Source organism: Montipora capricornis, chromosome 9 (genome assembly GCF_036669925.1).
Source record: "Montipora capricornis isolate CH-2021 chromosome 9, ASM3666992v2, whole genome shotgun sequence".
In the NCBI taxonomy this organism is placed as follows: domain Eukaryota; kingdom Metazoa; phylum Cnidaria; class Anthozoa; order Scleractinia; family Acroporidae; genus Montipora; species Montipora capricornis.
In genome coordinates this window covers 5,056,887-5,077,635 of record NC_090891.1, presented here as the reverse complement: position 1 = coordinate 5,077,635, position 20,749 = coordinate 5,056,887, and the positions used below count along the sequence as shown (strand labels likewise).

The window sequence follows — 20,749 nt, the reverse complement described above, 5'->3', positions numbered from 1 at the left end:
GTACGTGTTACTCAAAAACAGAAGGGACTGATTAAACTGCAGCGTTCCAGGAAATTTTTTTAAGTCGGGGGTCATTAAGACCATTTAACTCATTTTACTACTTTCTCAACCGCGAGAAAGCCGCGCGAAATCAGCCATCACCAAAAAATGCTTTTTTTTTTTCAAAAAATATTTAAAGTCAGGGGGAAAGCAATTCATCATTTTAAAGCTAAAAAAATAAGCTTTCCAAAAGCATATAACTTATTTACAGACAACTGAAACACTTTATAAAAACGAAAGTTTAAAGAAAAAATTTAAGAGAAACTGAACACTAAAAATCAGTTTTCCAGACAAATTTGGTCATTTTAACGTTGATTACGAATTTTTGGATGCAAAATAAAAATCTTCCTCTATTTATCTGCTTTCTTGGGCATAGATTTAACGGAAACTGATGAGGCACGAATATTTTTAGATTTTTAGGAGTAATCGGATTTGCGATCAATGCGTAATATGATAATGCCATAAAAGTGTCAAGTTTGCGACCCGTTGCTAACGGCAACGAGACAGATCGTATTACGAACAATTAACCTCTGTTTGAGAAAAAACACTTAAATAACCGATTTTTCGACGGAAAATTCATCCCAGAGGATAAAACAATTCGCTGGACATGTAATCAAGGTAAATATGTTCGAGCGAAAGCGAAAACAAGCGAACATTTTGAGGGAAAACAATTCTGTGAGATCGTAAGATCGTGTGGCGAAGACAGGCAATTGTATCGCTTTGAAAATAATCTTACCTTTCGCAGCGATTTTAACGCTTGCAATTCCATCCAATGAACCACAATCCTTTTCTTTATCCGTTCCAAAGCCTGTAGTGTTACTTTAGTAAAACCGCTCCGCGATCGGTTGAAAAATTCGGGAAAGATCTCATGGATATACCCACCACGAGTCCCCTAGGTTAAACTCTCATTTTACAGATTAAGTCTAAGTACACATTTCAGTGATTAGGTCTAAACTTTCGTTTGTCTTATTGCTATAGCAATATTTAGGTCTAGAAACAGATTTAGAATGGTTATTTTTTTAGATTTATGGTTGGTGTGTATATCCATGAGATCCTTGCCGAAATTTTGCCTTCGCACAGCTTCAAATTGCTTAAAGTAGAATGCCCGTCATGTAGGCTTCCTGAAAGCTGCAAAGCCGAGATTTGCAGGGAAACTGGTCCATATCTCCCCTGTAAACGCGCCAAATTTCAGCGTGATCGATGGAAATGGCGGCCTTCTACAAATCCTACAAGAATGGTACTTGGGCGTACCATTTTCTCAGCCTACCAGCAGAGGCCCTTTGGCTCACACTTTCATACGACAAAACAGATCTTTTTCTGAGGTACCTGGCTACCGGCCTATTAATCATTTGTCCATAAGAAGAAATTCCTGTCATATTTAGAAAAAATAGACACGCATTGCTTACGTGTGGTAGTGCAGTAACACAGCACTTTATTCCATATTGTCAACTGAGCTGCGTTTGCCTTCAAGGAGATTCAATTTGTCTTTGCATAATATGTAGCTCTAATAGTAAGCAATATCGTTTTGGTATTGTATATCATTGTATATCATAGTGCCATTGTAGTGCCATGTACGGATGTACAGACAAAATCATCAATCTGATGAAGTCCTTTCACAACGGAATGCAAGCCCAAGTCTCGAATGAAAATGACACCTCCAAAAAAATTGATCTAACAAACGGCGTGAAACAGGGCTGCGTGCTAGCGCCTTTACTTTTCGCATTGTATTTGACAGCTATGTTTGAGTGCCATGGTAGAAGTCTTAGGTAAACAGCCGCCTGAAAAGACATGTGGTTACTAGCAAAGTACTGAACCCAGAAAGATTGAGGAAAATAAAAGGGAATCGAGAAACATTGGCTTCTGGGCTGACATGTTGATCATTTTCAAGTTCCCTCACAACTTCTTTTCATCACAAGTTTAATCGTGCACTCTGAGCATCTGACAGCTTTGTAATACATAAGTTCACTGAAGTTCCCCTGTCCAGCGGGGTTAGTATCTGGACATATAGGACCGAAAATTCTATTGTAACGTTCAAAATGCGAACTAAGCAAGGTACCGATTTTGTTAGCTTGCTTTATGCAAAACAAATATTGATGCAAAAGTAAATAAATTTTGATACACAGGTTTTTGGAAGAGGAGAAGGAAGTCTTCAGGACGGTCGATCGAGAATAAAATATTTTGCCATCAGCAACAAAATTTACGACATGAAAACAACATTAATTTTGAACTGCGAATATAAAAAGTTACAATCAGCGACAAACATTTTGGGAGATTTTTGCTACGCTCAATTTTGTTATTGTACTTTTGGCTGCATAAGTAAATCGCAAAATTGAAAGTGACATCGAATTCAGCGGGCGCCGTGATCAAGTTACTGGGGCGTGTTTACTCGCGAAACAGTGAAGCATTTGTGTCAAATGATGGCAAGATACAAGTTTTTTGTTTTTGCTAGTTTTCTTTTTCTTTCAAGTGTTATAAAGTTTGACAAGAAATGTGCGTATTGAACACAAAGATCACAATCAGCCAACTCTTGAGGTTGACCATTGTTTCTACAAAGTCAAAAATTTACTCTCCAAGACGAGGTTATTTATCACCAGGTAATTCCATCGTTTTGGAAATAGCAGTTACTTTATTATTCATCAATGTTACAATTTTTTTGCTGATTTTGGGGCTCATTTTGTTGAAACTCAAGCACGCTTCCAACAGACCTGTTTATGTTCGTGAACCCTTCCCGCTTACACATGCTTACAGAGCACTACCCCAAAAATCCTCTCGTATCACATTTCAACCCAGGTATGCAAATTTGCTCGAAAATTACAAACATGACATTAAACTTCAAAAAAGGCTGGAAATATCACATAAACCTTTTCAAGCGAAAAAGTTATTGAAACAAACAACATATTTGCTATTAGAGACAAAAAACCTTTCCTATTTCAATTGCCTGCGTGCAAACAAGACACACAATCAGTGTCACAACGCAAATGCAATTCTATCTCGTCATCACTGCCCCAGGGATCCCATGAGATAGCTAGACGCATGCGCATGACCAGTGCTTTTCGCGCGCAAATCAGTTTTAGCACGGTGATTATTTACGCGGAGAAGATCTCCTATTTCTACCTTCAAGTTTCTTAATATTGGGTCTGCAATAAGTTCACTGGGTAGTAAAACTCCTAGAATTTTTACTTCAGGTTTGTAACCCGTTGTTCAGAGCTCGCACAGTGCTTTAGACCAATCTTCACAGAACACGGCGGTGATCCTCAAAGGTCTTAACGACACTTTGGCACAATTGACCAAAGCCTTACAAACGCAGACGGCGACGCTCGCCACTCTTAAAGAAGACATCCTCATTCGTCCTGACTCCGACGAGGAGGCAGACGAGGACGAATCGAACACGAGCAATACACAACTAAATGTTTCTGCCGTGTTAAATAATGTGCTCGACCCGAGCGACTCTGGCATGGCAAAGAAATCTGCTTACTCTGACTCAGAAAGGCAGAATGATGTCCTCGAAAGCCTGACTTACCCATTTGTACAGACCAAGGATAAATCTCCGGCTATAACAGAGAAGGTTGCCAGTCTAATTGATAATATGGCTTTTGGAGGTCTGTCGCCAGAAACGGTGAAGGAAAGGGCTGATAAATACCCTCCACCGGAAAATTGTAATTTCCTGTGTACTACAACAATTAACGAAGAAGTTTGGGATTTGCTTCCCAGGAGGAGCAGGACAGTTGACCTTGCTTTTCAGAAGATACAAGAATTGCTTGTTCAGGGTTTATCATCCCTGGCTATTTTGGGGGACCAGTTGGTGAAAGACCTTGAAACTGGCAAACCCACTAATGTCCGTCGGGTCCTGAACCAGGCGATGGACAGCATTGCCCTTGTGTCTAATGCCAATTATAAACTTAATACGAAACGTCGAGAGCTAATCAAGCCCGACCTCAACCCCAGATATACAAGGTTATGCAAAGAGAACATCAAGCCCTCTACATATCAGAGAAGGCTGCAACAATCATCTTGCAATCATGGTCAAATGGGACGCAGAAACAATATAAACCGTACATCAAGCAGTAGATTGACTTTTGTTGTGAACGACAGGCTGATCCCTGCAATCCACCTTTAACAACAGTATTGGACTTCTTGGTCAACCTCAACGAGAAGGGATTGAGTTACACTACTATTAACACTGCTCGGAGTGCCATATCGGCAATTACCCTCTCCGAAGACAAGAATACCATTGGTTGTCACCCACTTGTTTCTAGGTTTATGAAAGGTATATACAAAGGTTCACCACCCACTCCACGCTACCAGTTAACTTGGGACGTTCAACCAGTGTTAACTTATCTGGCTTCCATCAACCCCGTGGATAAGCTTGATCTCAAAATGCTGACCCTTAAGCTGGTTATGTTGATAGCTCTGGTGTCTGCCCAAAGAGGACAGAGTCTTCACATCCTTGATATTGGACCAGACTGTATGAAAAAAGTTCCTGATGCTTACGAGTTCCTGCTTACTGCCCATATTAAACAGAGCAGGCCAGGCTACAAAGCCCCCACAGTTGTTTTGAGAGCATACGCAGCTAACCCATCCCTTTGTGTTTGTATTAGATTAAAAGAATACCTCAAGAACACAAAGCCCCTCAGGGGTACAAAAACTAAACTTTTTGTAAGTTTTACTAAGCCATACAAACGGGTGTCCAGAGAGACTCTTTCCAAGTGGGTTCGCACTGTCATGACTTCCGCTGGGGTAGACACAACAATATTTAAGCCACACAGTACACGCGCTGCAGCTACTTTAAGGGCTAAAACAGCCTCTGCTCCAATTCGAGAAATCTTGGAAACTGCTGGGTGGTCATCATCAAGATGCTTTGACAAGTTTTATGACAAACCTGTGGAACCGTCCGCATTTGCTTCGGCTGTTCTTAAGATTGGTTAGTCCTGCAATTGGACTTGTTGGCAAATGTCTGTTTGTGCTGCTAAGCCTTAACGAAATATTTATTGAAAGAGACTTTACATTATATGTTTCTTAACATTCCTTTAATGTGATACATAGCTTGTAGTAACTCAAGCATTCATTGCTCCATTCCTCATGGTCTTTCTTGAAGGCAAGATGCTCAGTTGTTACTTGTCATGCTAATCTGTTTGGGTTACTACGTTTCAGTTAATTAAGTGACTCTAGTATTAGATCATTATTTTACTGTTTGTTCCTCGTGTGACTGTCTTGGCTTTGAAATCTCATGGGATCCCTGGGGCAGTGCGAGATAGAATAAGAAAAATTAAACGAGACTTACCTGTAAGTTGAAGTTTGATTGGGATCAAACTTCAACTTACAGGTAAGTTTCGTTTAATTTTTCAATTAAATAAATGTCTGACAGTTCACATCAAACTCTTTTCAATAGAACCTTGAACGTAAATAATGAAGAACAAAAGAGACAACAATAATAATATATCCATTAACCTTTGCGCATAACGTCAGCTTGTACCCAGCACACGTAGCTAAATACAAAGCTCTAATACACGGTCGTATTAATCCTACAGACGTCATATTGTATAGCTAGTATGCAAAGCATCAAATATTCGAGAATAGTGCTTAGTAAATTTAAGTATGAAAGAGAGTTTGGTTACAGAATTTTGACCGACTTCCTGAACCGAGTCTTCGTACTTTGTCACAATTTTTTTGTCATTCATTTATTTTTGCTCCTCACAATATGCGAAAAGAAAATTTACTCCCAAAGGAAATTAGAAAGCATCCTGAGTCTTCCATCAAATGGTTGCGAGTTGCGATCATAACAACCGATCTTTATAATATTCCACTAATGTTTCTTTGTGGCTTAACTGAAAACCTTTCACCTCTTTTTTTTCCCAGGAATTTGCTTGTTAATCACTTGTCTCATATATCCCATTGGATGGGACTCCCCGGCTGTTAAGTCAGTTTGCGGTCCAGAAGCAGATATGTACAAGCCAGGAAGCTGTAAAGTGAACTGGGCATATTGGATTGCCATCATCTGCATGGTTGACGCTTTCGTTCTTAGCTATCTCTCTCTGATGTTCATTGAACGCGAGATCGAGGCTTCAAATGTAGCGAGTTCAAGGCGTTCCGATGAAACAGGCACCATGGAGGATGGCAGGACCAGGAGAATGGCAGCAAATGGATATTACAATCAGGATACTACTACACTTTGAATCGGCGTTAGAGGAAGTAAACTCAAGATCACGTGTAATGGAAAGGTCCTATTCGATCCTATCGTATGTGCGGCAGAGGAGAAATACTGCGGAAACAAAATATTTGACGACGAATGACTAGTTTAATTTTCATGTATTTGGAGAAGTTTGCATGACCATCAGCCTTAAAGCTTGATTTACTTCCTGGTGCTAAAATCGGGCCAAAGGCTCTTTTCTGAGAAGTTAAGAAGAAAACCCGAAAAGGTTCGGGGCTTTTAAAAAAACTAAGCCGCATCGCAGTAGTCGTGTCCTTTAAATAATTACCCACTTTAGTTTCAGATGGAACACCGGCTCCAAATTTTCTATTTGTTCTTATTACATTTGATATTAATGAGAGTTCATAGTAACTTTATTTTTTATTGTTAATGTGCTAAGACCATTTCTATTCTCAGTCACAAATATTAAGAATAATGGGATGGATTTTTTCTGTTGGAAAGTCACTACTGACGGGGTTTTCAAAAGGAATCCAACCAATGTGGCAATCAGACAGCCAGCATTTGCCTTGTGACTCAACATGTAAATAAGAGTGGTTTTTTTTTTTGTAAACAATTGATTTGTTTTAATATCAAGTGCCGCTGGGATTCACTGTATTTCCTTGGACTCTAACGAGTCTTATGTGTTCAGTGTTTTTTATTCAACCCATCTGGTGTGCTCAGGAAATAAGACCGCCATGATGATACATATCAACCGCTTTCTTTCAGTTCATTTCATATGAAATCTACGAACTGCAAACTAGTATAGGTAATCAAATGATTGGTTGTTGAAAAATGTACGGTTTTTTGCTTATTTATAGACCTTTTTCATAAATTGTACCTGTTTTGTTATTCTTTTGGTAATGTGCAAATTAGCCTACCAAGCCTATGTCATTTTAGAGCAAGAATTCTTTTGATTCAATTCGCTGTATGCATATGGTATCGAGACTTGGTAGGCTAATTTGCACTTGGACAAAAGGATTATGAAATTGGCAGGGAGAGGACAGTATACATCTCTCTGATTAGTTCTTTCTAAAACTCATGAGGGAGATCGAGAGGATTCATAGTTTGAGACCGCATTTAAGTGCTGTCGTTTTAGGAATCTAAGATGTCGGTTTCTTTGAGATCACAACATATTGTTCTAGTTCTCTCAGATGCTTACGTAAGAAGGGGTTTCTCCTGGGTACTCAGTTTTTTCCGTCTCCGAAAACCAGCGTTTCGGCTTTTTTTGTACACCCTCCCCAATCATGCTGCTCGAGGTAAACTGTTTGACACTTAAAAACAGTAATAGCGCCTCTAAAATCGCTTGTTTCTCTTGTGCATTAAGCATTTTTGTAACCGTTTACTTTTAACTCGTTCATATTACTGTCAGTAGCTCCGTGCATTCTAACTCTTCATCCTCGTTTCCAGTAACCTTTTTAGGAATTCCTCTTCGCAATGAACGGTTGTTCGTAGACATCTTTAGATAAAGACCGTCATCTGAGAGGGCGCTTTGACCAGATTTATCCAAATTTAGCGTGCCCGTTTGTACACACTCTTGTAGACTGTCTGGTTTGTCCTTGTTGCATTCACTGTTCCAAATGTCTTCCTTGAGCTCTACCTCCGGTTCTCCGTGTGCAGAGTTGGTTTGATCCAAGTCCGTATCGGTTGGGATTGGCAATTCCTGATATTGGCGAACTTTGAGAGCGTCTGCCTCTTTTCCTTGGAAACGCTTTCGACAAACAATGATCACTACAATGATGATGAAGAGTAATGCGACCAGAACTCCGAGTGCGATATATCGTTTGGATTGTGTTCCTAAAGAGAAAATTATGAAATAATTATTTCTACATATACGAATAACATCTAGCAAAGTATTTGAATGTTCGGTTAATACGACATACTAAACTGTCTACTCCCCTTAGTGGCTTTTCAGGGCCAATGAAACAAAATCATCCGAAACGACAGAACTGAACAACGACAATAACTGTTAAGAACCCCAACTGGCCGGAGACTAACCAGTTGGCTATTCAAGCAGTGGTTAGAAGTAATACATGTGACCGATTTTTCCCCTGCATTGCTTTCCCTTCTAGCCTCTTCTCCTCTTTCTGGGTGGAGCAGGTTTGGCAAAGTTATGAAAGCACTCGTTGCCTTGCATTGCATCAATGTGGCCGGAGATCGATTCACGGGCTCAGCGCCGTTTCGTTTCTCATCATATATTTCCTCATCCCATTGGATTGGATTATAGCCTAGAGTGGTTAGTTTTGATTGGACTGGAATTAGTAGAGTGCTATTGCACGGGTACATGGGTACATAAGCTTGAGATTTTACCAAACAGATCAAGATCAGTATCATTATCAGTATTCTTCTTCAGTCGAGCTTCCATTCGCCATGACTATGCAGCATGCCTTCCCTGGCCAATACTTATTGCTAGCATTATTGCTGTTATCAGTACCACCCTCCTTATGATTATCTTTATCATCATCGCGAACTGCTGCTGCCTCAAAGTCATGGCAACAACTTCTCTTTTCCCCATTGCTTATTTTTACAGACCTTGCATCGTTTACCGAGGATAAAGGTAGGTAATCATTAGACACAACTGAGTTTCAACTGGTTAAATTCTGGCGTATTCACTCGTTCATGACAGCCGGGTAAAGAGGCCTGCTGTGAAAAATTGAACTTAAACACGAAGAAGCCCGTTAAAATTCGTCAATCAACCGTGACTGCATAAAGAGCTCTGTAAAATTAGCTCCAAAAGGCAATGTGTCCATAATATGTTATAACATGTCATCTACTGTTCTCTTTATTTGAATCCTCAATCACTTTTCTCACCCCTGAAACATCTTTTTAGGGTTCTGCCATCTTGGATTGTCAGTCGTGCTTGATCAATGAATGTGATCAAAACCAGAGCGTCTTTTATAGTCTGTCTTCGTATTTAAAGGAGCTATGTCACGCCAAATTATATAATTTCATGACACCCAAAATTCCCAAAAAGTAGCATGAAACATTGCAATAACGACTTAAAACCTTTGAACCACATATATGAAAAATTCAACAAAAGGAAAGAGGAGCATACATGGACACAAATGGACAAGATTGAAACGGATTGCATTTGGGTAATCTCTGAAAAAAGTCGGCTAGACGTTTTTCAACTTTATAGCAAATCGCCTCGATAAAGGCTGTTTTTGCTCAGAATTATCTTGTTTGTGGTGTAATTTTATCAGTAAAGGAATGCCACATTACAATTTTCAAGTTTTAACCTAGGGATAAACTTGAGATTTCTTCTAAAACTCTGAAGTAACGTGACAAAGCCCCTCTTTGTCATAGGTTTTACAATGCATTACAGTAAAAACCAACGTGTAAGAACCTACCTTTTTAGAGTTTGGCAAAACGGGTTCTTATATTTTGGGGTACTTACTGGCATTTTAGGCTAAGTAGGTTCTTAATTAGGTTCTTAATTTTTACGGAGTAGAAAATAGTATAATATGTGGTTTGCTCCTCATTATAAACTGTTATTTTATAGAATGAATGCTTATAATCAAGAACAAACCAGTTTCAAAAAAATAAAACCAGTTTATAAAATTAAACTGTTTTGAACATTAATTGAACCACAACATATGTTCCCAGCTATAGAACTGTCAATATAGAAAAACTGCAGTACTGTAACAGAAACAAATTGAGTTGATGATAAATTCCCACCGAAAAATATACTATATATTCTCTCTAGTACACCACACATAGTTCATATCCTGTCCATATTCCAAGGAGCTCTTGAAGTGTCCAGAATTTACATTAAAAGGTATATGTATCAAGTCCCTGTGGCCTTATCTTTTCATCCTGTGAACCATCAGCCGTAATCAGACAGCCAGTTTTCTCGAAGAGTTTCCTGATGAAATCTGGCTTGGAGACCAGTTCTCTCCATGCATGCCCTGTCCACTGTGACATTAAGATCCTTCCGTTTTTCGCTGAGATCTTGTCATGCCACATTTCCAGGTTTTCCTCTTTCTCTAACCACATCTGCATTGCCTCTCCAATCTTTTGCTTCATTATTCTCCCAAATCCCGCATCAACTGGCTGAACTTTATCTGTGTGATTATCAGGTAACAAATAAACTATAGTGTTCACTTCTCTACATGCTTCATGGAATGCCTGTGTTTGTTGGAAGCCAACATTATCTGCAAACAACACTTTCTCAGTATTAAAATCATCCTTAAGTCCATCCTTCAAAGTATGTTTTGTCCACTTCAAGTTGGCCTCAGCATCCATCCACGCATTAGTCTGAAAGTAAACATGCACATCTGCATCATATTTCTCTTGTTCAGCACTTAATACATTTCCATTTCCCCTGAAAATTATGGCAGGTTTGACTGTTTTCTCTCCCTCTGCCTTAATGCATAGCTGGAGGGTCGCTTGCCTCTTGTCTAGGCCCGATCCTGGTTGGGAGATCCAGACTTCCTTGTTTCCCTCAAATTCATATGTCTGATCCTGTTCCACAGCAAATGGCAATGGGACCTGGTCAACATTTAGTCTATTCTTTGGGAGCCACCGACCATATGTTTGATCTGCAACAAACGACGTGTCCGTTCTTCGTTTGAACTGTACTGCCTTCGTTAGGTCTCTATGAAACCTTTGTATTGTTTCTCTGACTTCATTGGCTGCATTCTTCTTTTTGTTTGTTCTTCTTCTCAAGGAAATGTTGTGTCTGCGTTTAAACCTTTGAAACCAATTGTTGCTTGCTTAAATTTATCTGCTTCTTCTTTCCCATAACAGCTCTCTATTTTCTTTTTCATTTTAGTCTTAAGCCAAAGCTTAGATATTTTGTTGCCCTTTGCTCGCCTCAGCTTAAATTCAGCGATGAGATGGTTAGCAGCCAAAGGGTATTTCTCACTTTTCTGGGCTTTCTTGCCAACCATTTGTGTCCTGTGTCTTGCTTCTCTTGCGCTGCCTGCATTTCTCTTGTGTTTGTTTTTAGCGATTTCTGCTAAGATTGATTCCCTTGCTTTGTTCCACTTCACAACCAGGCATTTGCTCACTTGCTTTTCATCAGCCACTTGTTTCCACTTATTCTTTGAATTGGCGAGAGAGTCCAATAAGTCAAGGGTTTATTTCTTGAACTCTACTGTGTAAGACTTCTGCTTATCGAGTGTAATTCTCTCTTCTGGCTGGCTATTTCCTTGCAAACATAAATCAGCAAAGCTGTTGTTGGAAGTTGAAGCAGCTGAACTCCCACTTTGGCCAACAAAATGACCATTTTGCAAATCAGCTTTAGCAGGATGTTTAAACTTGATGTGCATTTCCAAATGCTGTCTACGAAAGAATATCTGACTGCAAATTCCACACTTAAAGTCATAAGTTTGCTTCTGGACAGCTTTTGGTAAGGTTGCAGTGACATCATACAGCTTTCCATTCTTTAATTCCTCTTCTTTCTTAAAGCCACAGTCGAATAAAGTTCTATTTATTTTGCCTTTTTACTGTTAAAGTTTGAGAAATCTCGCACATGTAAACCAATGTGAGGTGGCATGCCAATGTAGTTAGTGTGTCAGCGGTCATTTTGTGGAAAACAACAAGGAACGCCTTGCAAATCTGTCTGTCGATTTGGCCCGAACTTGGCTTGCACTTAAGCTACAGCTGCGTAGATCAAGCATAATTCCTTCCATTTTTGTGACTTAAGTCGAACGTTCTATTCTTATTTTGTTCATCAAACTATGGGAGAAGAGTATGAAGTATTTATAAAGTCTAGTGTTCGTGGCTATCATGCTTATTTTGTGGATGCTTCTGTATCCATTGGAGACGTGCTAGCTTGTAAAAGAGAAGACAACAATGCTCATGACAAATATGCCATTGCTGTTAAAAATGAGGCTCAACTATTAGTTGGACATATCCCAAGGGAGCTCTCCAAGATTTTTAGTGGATGTTTGGCTGACTATGGGGATACTGAAGCTGAATGCATTGGTGTCCGGTACAACAGAGGAGAAGGGAAAGGACTTCAGATTCCAGTGGACTATAGACTGACAGGAAATTCTAACTTCTTGGAGAAACTGGTAACAAGTCTAAAGAAAAGGGAACCAACTTGTCATCTTGATATTTCAAATATCAGAAAATGCCAGATCTAAACTTGCAACAAGAAATGGCTTTGTGTCTTCTGTACTGGTTTATATAAAAATGAGTTGCAAGATGATACAGGCATGGAACACTTAAACCAAGACCAAGATTACATGCAAATGATACATTCTTTTAACTGTAGCAGAATTGCTTTATAACAACAGTTCACATTTACAGTAACATACAATGTGCATTTTTAGTTTCACTGTGCAATTTTTTAATCTCTAAAGACAACCTTTTTGGGAAAATATTATAAATAAAATAGTTTAACCCCACATATAAGAACCTGTTGGAATTTTTTTGGCTAAACAGGTTCTTATATTTTGGGGTATTAAAGTAGCAAATTTCTGCCAGGAGGTTCTTAATTTTCTAGGTTCTTACACGCAGGTTTTTACTGTATTGGATTGTGATGGTAGTTGCTAAGCGCTAATAAGAGAGTGTTATTCAAGCAGTACATCAATCCTACATTCTCAAACAACGAAAGGCAGTGCCGATAGTTCTTGAGAACAGTTAACTCCTATCTCCTGACTCCAAACTGCCTCTTCCACTTATCCACATCTCTGCATCTTAACAGCTACCTTTATCACTCCCACAACCTCTGCCTTGTAAATGCTCCACTACTGTCGCCGCCCCTTCTTTGTAACCATTGCCACCATTCACTGCTTCTGCTGTGCTTCTGTGCCTCCCAGAGCTTCTTCCCTGGACATTGCCTCCGCCACTGCTTCTGCTGCCATTGCCTGTGCCTTTCCATTGCCAATAACAATGCCACTGCTGATGCCAATGTACGGACAGAGACATAGAAAAGCCTATGCAAAAGTTATGACCATTTTTATGGAAGAAGCAAGGCCAAATGCTAAATATCCTGCCTAAAACAGCCACTGCATGTCGCCGCCACATCCAGTTGATCACTGGAACAATGTTACAAGAAGACATTTACATTTTTATTGGCTCACCGCTCACTGTAACTACTTTCATAGAGAATCCCTTCGCTTGGCGCTCTTTGTCGCTCAGAAATCTCATCCAGAGTACCCGTCCTGTGGAATGTACGGAGGGAGGACTGTCTGAACCGCAGCGTCTCAATATCTCCACAGCTTCTTTGAAGGTTAAACCACCATCCCTAGTAGAGAAATCAATGTTGTTTTCAGAACGAGATGCTTCATAGAGGCTACTTTAACTGGATCCTTCGCTAATACTCGGGAAAGTATGTTGAATAGTGCATGCACCTTCAAAGCAAAGGTAATAGCAGAAAAGCCTACTCTAGACATTAACAGTTAACTGTTAATGTCACTAATTATTCAAAGAAATAAAAATGTATCACGGCAGTGCAGTTGATTTTGTGCAATTTTACCAAATAGTGGCCCCTAATCGCTAGTGCAACTTATCGTAAACCCAGAAATTACTTTTAAAGAACTCAACTCAAAGTGTCGTGACAAAAAAAAATGTCTGTCGAGTTTACATAATTTAAGTTTCCAACAACAGAACTTTGAAAAACCCCGAATGCAATCCATATTAATCTTCTTTAATTTTGCTTATCCCTGCCTTGTTTTGATTTTTCTCTTTTATTTATGCCTGCCTTAATTTTTTTACGTAGTTATATTTGCATTTCGCTTGATTTGGTTTTCAGTTCCCAGTTTCTGTATTTGGCTAAATAAATTTGCGGTCTGACGAAGAGGCTCCAAGAGAGAAATCAATTAGTGTCGCACTGATAAGTATGAAACTCGTTCAAGATAGGATTGATTGATTGATAGGAGTGTATAATTCCATTCTCTGTGCGCTCACCTCACGCTAACATAGTCATGACAACCCGATTCGAAAGACTGCTTTTCTAAATGGAATTCCAAGAAAGAGAGCAGCACTTGAAGACCTTCTGGGGCTTGAATTCTCCATGTGCACTGTATGTTCTGAGGATAATGTTGCGGAAAATCGGGACTGCTTACAGTTACACTGGTTCTTGAGTTCTTGATGGGGACGTCACGATAAATGTCGTCAGTATAATTTCCAGGGGTCGTACACGCTGTGAAAAAAAATTGGCACATAATTACTCTTGATTTTCTTCTCTTGTCCTTTTTTGCTTGTCACATGAAGAAGTAATCATTTACAGCTCAAAGAGGGAGCAGGGAAGGTGCCGTGGTGAGATCATTCGCCTCCCACCCGGTGTGACCGGGTCCGAATCCCAGACGCGGTGCCATATCTGGGCAGAGGAGATTCGCTTCCCAGCTCGAGAACAATGAGTTCCTTTAGATTTTGCATAAAAACTCGAATTCTAAACGATTTAAAATCAAGCACACGGCAACCCTTTCTTTTACAAAACGCCGATGCGCCGTTAAGTGATAGACCTCTATCAGAGCGTAGCATGCTTTACCCAGCTACCCACACAGCACCACATTTGCTCTGCTCTAGATGATGACTCCGTTAGGTTCTCCTGGCAACTATTAACATAACGTAACGTAACGAAACGTGAAGTAACCTATCTCTCGTTACGTAAGACGACGAGTGTATACAGTATTTGGTCCTCAATTAAGTTGACGCCCTTATAATTGCCGCTTAATCTATATAGGAGAGTTTAATTAAAACTGCATGCAGTTTTCTAGAAGAGATACCTTACCTGTGAATTGACCTTGTGTAGTGTTAAAAAACACACAACCTTATAAGGAAAAAGACAAACGAGAGCGTGGGTAACTGAACTTCTTAATATTTGGAAAGAAGAGGCAAACAATTTCCCAAGCCTGTATGAAGAGATTGAAAAAAGATCTTGATGTATGCAGACAGATAAAGGTAAAGGTACATCTTATTTAACGTCGGAAGTTCCTTTACTCTCTAGAGAGTATTCTCCCAGGAAGCCGACGGTGCGCTCATTTTACCCCCCCCCCCCCCACCCCCTTTTCCATCAGCGCTCCGTTTTAAGGGTATTTGAAGCTATTTAGGCTACACTGGAAGGAAAAAAGTCGAATTAAGGGTGAAAGATCCGGGGATCGACCTCGGGACCTTATGCACCAAGGCCGCGCACTAACCGACTGTGCCACCCTTGCCCCTTAAATATGACATGAAACAAACAGATGTAATGTGAAACAGATCGAGTAGTGTATAAGAATTATAAAGGAGGTCTTCAAAGCAGTAAGTTTTGCAGCTGCTTCCTTCAACTTCAACAAGGACAAAGAACCCGGCTAAAGCCCAGTTGTGTAAAGGTTTAATCTTTGGTATTAATACTGTATAAACGGAAAGATTGAATTTAATTTGAAAGCTGTTAATTGAAAATTTTCACTTGTTATCATATTTCATGTAAGAATATTCAAAACTAATTGACTAATTGTTGCTAAAGCTCTCTGTTGTTGTTGTTGTTGTTGCTTCTTTTTTTTTTAACCTTGCTTTCAAGGTTCTCCTGTAGCTCACTCAGCGGAAGAGCATCCGAAGTAGTATTCGGAAAGCTGTAGGTTCGACTTCCCACAAACCTTAGCACTCGGATATACCCGAGTATCCCCGACTGACAATGCAAAGAACTTAATGTCCAAAAAGGCGAACTGAATATAAAAAAAACGTCTAAAGAGATTTATACTTTAAAAGCTCTACACCTGGGCCTAGTTTATGTCCAAGTTAACGCTAAGGTGGTCTCAACATCTTTGGTCTCATACTATTCACTGAAACTGCTTTGAATGAACAACGCCGGGCTTATCTAGTAGCTTGAGTCTGGCTACAAAGGACTCCAAAAATCAGCTTCACTTCCGATTTATTCTAGACAATTCTTCCAATAATAACCTGTTTTTCTGTTTTGTTGATGGTGAGATCTTGATTTTCGGAGTCATAGTAATTAGTCACGTGATTTTGCTTTTACTGAAGTTAGTTCCCCAGGGTCACCACTTAGGTTGGTTATCGGTTATCGCTTAGTTTTGTTGACTTTTTTTTAAACTTGCGTTCTTCGTTTTATTTTACTACAGTAACTATAGATCACCAATTTTTTTCCGAATGGCATCAGTCTTTTGTAACGACAGACGCGCGAAATGTCACCATTGTTTTTTGTTTCAATCAAGTTTCTGAAAGAACCAGATCGCTTTGAAGTTTCTCGGTTCACGTTTCATTCCCGGATTCCCATCTTTTTTGAATTTTCACTATTTGCTTTAACATTTTCTCAATCTTTTAGACTCTTTTTTATGACTGTAAATGAGATGATTGTGTTTGAAATTGAACGACGGATGTGTTCAATGGAAATTCGTGATCAAAACAGGACGTGTTGACGTAACAACTTGATGCAAATGGTGCAAATAAATGTATATATTGACACGCTTTTAAAAAACATAGACATTGCTCACAGCTTTGCATTTAAAACAAAAAAAAAAGTGTGTTTTTCGCACATTTTTTTTATTCGTTTAGGCCTCTTTGTTTAACTAAACAATTCGGCACAGAAAAGTTGCTCATAGAAATGCAGCTGAAAAGCACGCCTTTTTCATTTAGTCACAACATAGAAGTAATCCCTCAACTTGGAAAAATATCTACAATGTACTTTAACTGACGATTACAAAGTTTTTGCTTAAATTAGTCGATTTAACAGAGTAGCTTAACATTTCGCTTGTAAAGAGACTTTACTGAATATTTGAAAAAGCCTTTTTTTACTTACCACAAACAAGGAAAATAGAGATTTTGAAATAAAATCGGCGCAAAACATATTCCTCTCCCGCCATCTTTTTTTGCATCCTTCGCCCTTTGACTAAGACGCGATAGTTAAACTAATTATTGTTGAATAATATCCAGGTTTACTTTCTCAGTAGTAAAAATGCTTTTTCATATCTTTAACTGGCAGAATGTGGGCTTCTTTTGTCGAACGTGGAGGCATTAAAGGAAGGGACTGAAAATTGCTGGCTTCCCTTGATTCAGCGAAGCGCTTGGAGCCTCTCCGATCGATCACAGTTGTTTCTTACAAACTCGAAACAAAGGCATTTGAACTGCAACAAAAGAATCGATCAATTTATTGATAAATGACACGAGTCAAGAAATTAAGCGGACCAGTGCAAATAAAGGACTTTTGGAGTAATTTAATGAGTTTCTGTGAAATATTCATCATTCTTCCAAAGATCATAAATTAAATCATGCATTGCGTGAAAATGATATATTCTTTTCCAAAAATCTTAGTCTAAACCAATGTTATCTATCCAAGAAAAAAACATCTGACATACTGATGTCATCTTGAGGAAATCTTGGTTCCGTTTGCTCGATTCTTGCTTTTACCTGTGTCACTTAATTTACTACAAAGAATTACATAAACAGTAGACCAGAATCATGCACGAAATGTTACTATGGTATTATTTCATCGCTAATCTTTATTTTGAGAAAGAAAATAAGGGAATCCAATTTAAAATTCACATTTTCATTTCGCGTGTTGGAAAAGGCAATTTTGGAAAGTGAAGCAATATTTTTGTAGACGAAAAGATGTGATTATGATCAAAATCCACCATACCTAGAGCTATTAATTTTAAATATATATATAAGTGTAATAAAAAATATAGAGATAAATCTAAGTTTCCGCTTAATGCATCCGTACTAACGTTTGTTATTTATGCAAAATAAACCCTATTTATATTTCAAAAGAATAACAAATGTTTCTATCTTGTTCAATCGAAGTTGGATGTCATGCAAAGTTCCAAACGTCTTTTATTCTAACCACGTGGAAGCATATACATTTCTTTATGTAACAACGCCGAAACGTTTTTTAAACGTTAAAGCCAAGAAAGACTGGAAAGAGTTAAAAGAAAAGTTAAAAGAAAAAAGGGATTTGCCATAACTTTCAGCTGCTCCCTATGAAATATTGATTCAGTTTGTAATATTGGAACCCGTTAGAAACTGATGACTTTAGATGGATCCTCGGTGAACTTGATTTCTTTAATATCTTCAGACTCTGCTTTTTGATACCCAAATGCTACCTATTTCCAACAAGAATTACATTCATTCCCTGGCAAGGAGCATTCTTTTCGAGCCCTTTGAACAACAGGATCGATTACAAATAATTTCCTTAAGTTTACATTTTAATTAATTGTTCCGCGACTTAAAACAAGTCGCAATCTCACTTTCTTTCTTTCTTTTAAATGAAAATTATTTTTTTTAATCCCGGGACAAAATATAACATGTACTTATTTGTCTTATAACAGAGTATTGTATTAGAGCGGTTTTCAATTGAGTGTCGTAAAACCAAAACCAAAGTAATTACTTTAGCCAATCAGAAAGGACGAAGACAATCCGGTAAACCAATCAAAACTCGAAGTAATTACACGTAGCCGACACAAAGCGCGGGAAAATGTGCACACGCGAACCACGATCGGTTTTGGTTTCACTTCTGATTGGTTGAAAAAGTAGCGCGAGAACTTTGAACCAATCACTGACTGAACTATTCATAAACCAAAGAAATTGAAAACCACTCTATGTATTTGTAATTTGAAAATGATAACAATAGTGCCGGATAGCAATAACAACAACAACAACAAAAGTGCTAGCTCCTTAATGATTACGAAAAAAATTCCGGCTGTAATAAAATTTAATTAAATCGAAGAAACCAGTTTATTCTAAAAAAGCTACAATGCGGCTGTTAAGAGCAAACCGTCTTTACTTCGCAGCCAATCTCGTGCCCAGAGTCCGCTTTTCTTTTGGTCAGCACCAAGAACACGGACTCTGGCCACTTCCGCAAACAACGGCTAGTCCACGGACGCTCAGAAATTTGAAACAACAGTGGTGGTCATCGTTCAAAAACATAGACCTTCACTACGACTGCGCATAAGTTGAAAGTGGCCAGAGTCCGTGTTCTTGGTGCTGAACAAAAGAAAAGCGGACTCTGGGGACGAGGATTGCTTTGCACCTTAATTAAGGATGATGCCGCCTATTGTTATTGCGCATATGTTCTGCGCATCACACAATCAATTTGTCGCACGAAGTGACGCTCTGATTTTTTATTTTCCAAGTTAAATTATTTTCCGATTTTTTTTTCATCGAAATGCCTCGGAAGATTTAATTATTTGGTTGAGGTGAGAAACAAATGTCTCTTCCATCAAAAGAATTATTTCAATGATGCCACCTTTAAAGCCCATTACAATAAAACAGGGCTATCTGTTATCGAATTTAAGAAAACCCAAATGTAGTAAATTACTTGAAGACAACCACACAAGGTCTGGGATCAATACTTTCAGTTCATTAATTAATTATCATTGTTCAAAAAATACCCATGAAGCAAGCATCTATTGCTTTTGTTCTTCGCGATCAGATTCCAAAAAGATCGACAACAATTAGGAAAGAAGATCGAGGGGCGTCCAATAACGGACGCAAGTACTTCAAACAAATTAGTTAACGAATTTTAATGGAGCTTCAATAGCCCTTCAAAGGCAAGTAAGCTCACCACAAGAAATGATTGGCAATGCAAGTTGCTTGGTGATCTCTTCGGCGTGGTTCGGTCGGGTTGGATTCCATTGCAGAGTACAACAAAACTCAGGTAGATTTGTCTCTCCAAATATCCTTGCAACGTTACTCTGGTCACTAAAGAACCACTTTCAGAAAAAAAGATCCAGTCTCCCCAAAGAATTGAGGAAATATTTACTCAAAAAGTGCAAACCTTCTTCTTTATGGAACTAGTCGCTGTTACGAATATCCCAGAGTGCACCACAAAAACAGGTGCAAATGTCTTCATGACAATTTGCAATAATCAATCCACAAAAAGTTTAACTTTGAGTATCGTGAAGTGACCCCAATTTATTATCATATAAAATGAACGTTTAAGGCCCATTGAAGTCGGGATTAATTTGTGGGGCCCAAAATAGTAACTACAGAGGAGGGCTGCCAGGCTAAAAAATGGCTATTTCATCACTTATAGAATCATCCGGTTGCAATTTGCTGTTTGGATCTTTGATGTCCCTGTTGTTTTGCTGTAAGTTAACGTTTTTGCTGATAAAAACTGAAAAATTAACCTAACCTTTCCTTGTTTAGGCATAAATCATTTTAAGTCTTCACTTTTTCAAAAAGAAACCTAACCATCTCCGAAAAATGCCTGGTTACCCCTATTTTCATTTTACATTCCAACAACCCAAACTAAGATCTAGTTTTCTGCGAAGTCATACGCCGGGAAATTGTTTCTTATTAGGTGGCACCATTCTTAATGGCGGAGCTCTGACGCACGACGAAGTTGTCCAATAATTTATTAATATCCTAATAATAATAATAATAATAATAATCATCATCATCATCATCATCAAAACACCCAACATGGCGGCGGTTTACAGCGTACATTTTTTGCATTGGTCGTAACTGGAATGTATACTCCAAAATAAGGTGAGACACTAAGTTGTGTATGTATAAAGCACCAAACGATCTTACTAAAGTTTTACTACGTTTAAATATGGTGTTACCAGAACAATTTATGGAAGCTAACCATTTCAAGTTGGCGCTTAGACCAAATCACTGGAGATCAGTGGCTAAGCC

General features: G+C 38.7%; 2 protein-coding genes across 2 annotated transcripts in view; one reads left to right on the top strand and one right to left on the bottom strand.

Annotated features, from left to right (window-relative positions):
* Positions 1–6,841, top strand: part of LOC138016579 (LHFPL tetraspan subfamily member 3 protein-like) — a 10,701-nt gene extending 3,860 nt beyond the window's left edge. The window contains exon 2 of the mRNA XM_068863752.1: positions 5,896–6,841. Coding sequence (XP_068719853.1) covers positions 5,896–6,212 — 317 coding nt within the window. The 3' untranslated portion in view covers positions 6,213–6,841. The remainder of the gene's footprint in view (positions 1–5,895) is intronic.
* A 598-nt stretch (positions 6,842–7,439) lies between these two features.
* Positions 7,440–17,128, bottom strand: LOC138016577 (uncharacterized). Its single transcript, XM_068863751.1, has 5 exons — positions 16,914–17,128; positions 14,910–14,948; positions 14,084–14,318; positions 13,258–13,421; positions 7,440–8,020 (listed from the first exon to the last, which is right to left on the bottom strand). The coding sequence occupies exons 1-5, from the start codon at positions 16,987–16,989 to the stop codon at positions 7,581–7,583; spliced, it is 954 nt and encodes a 317-aa protein (XP_068719852.1). The 5' UTR covers positions 16,990–17,128; the 3' UTR covers positions 7,440–7,580.
* Between the last annotated feature and the right edge of the window lie 3,621 nt (positions 17,129–20,749).

Bases quoted from the DNA above. Each gene is read 5' to 3' on its own strand.
- LOC138016577 (XM_068863751.1), bottom strand. From the start codon at position 16,989: ATGCAAAAAAAGATGGCGGGAGAGGAATATGTTTTGCGCCGATTTTAT. The intron at 14,949-16,913 runs GTAAGTAAAAAA...TTTCCTTATAAG, and splicing joins CTCTATTTTCCTTGTTTGTG to GTTGTGTGTTTTTTAACACT. The intron at 13,422-14,083 runs GTGAGCGCACAG...TTTCTCTACTAG, and splicing joins CATGACTATGTTAGCGTGAG to GGATGGTGGTTTAACCTTCA.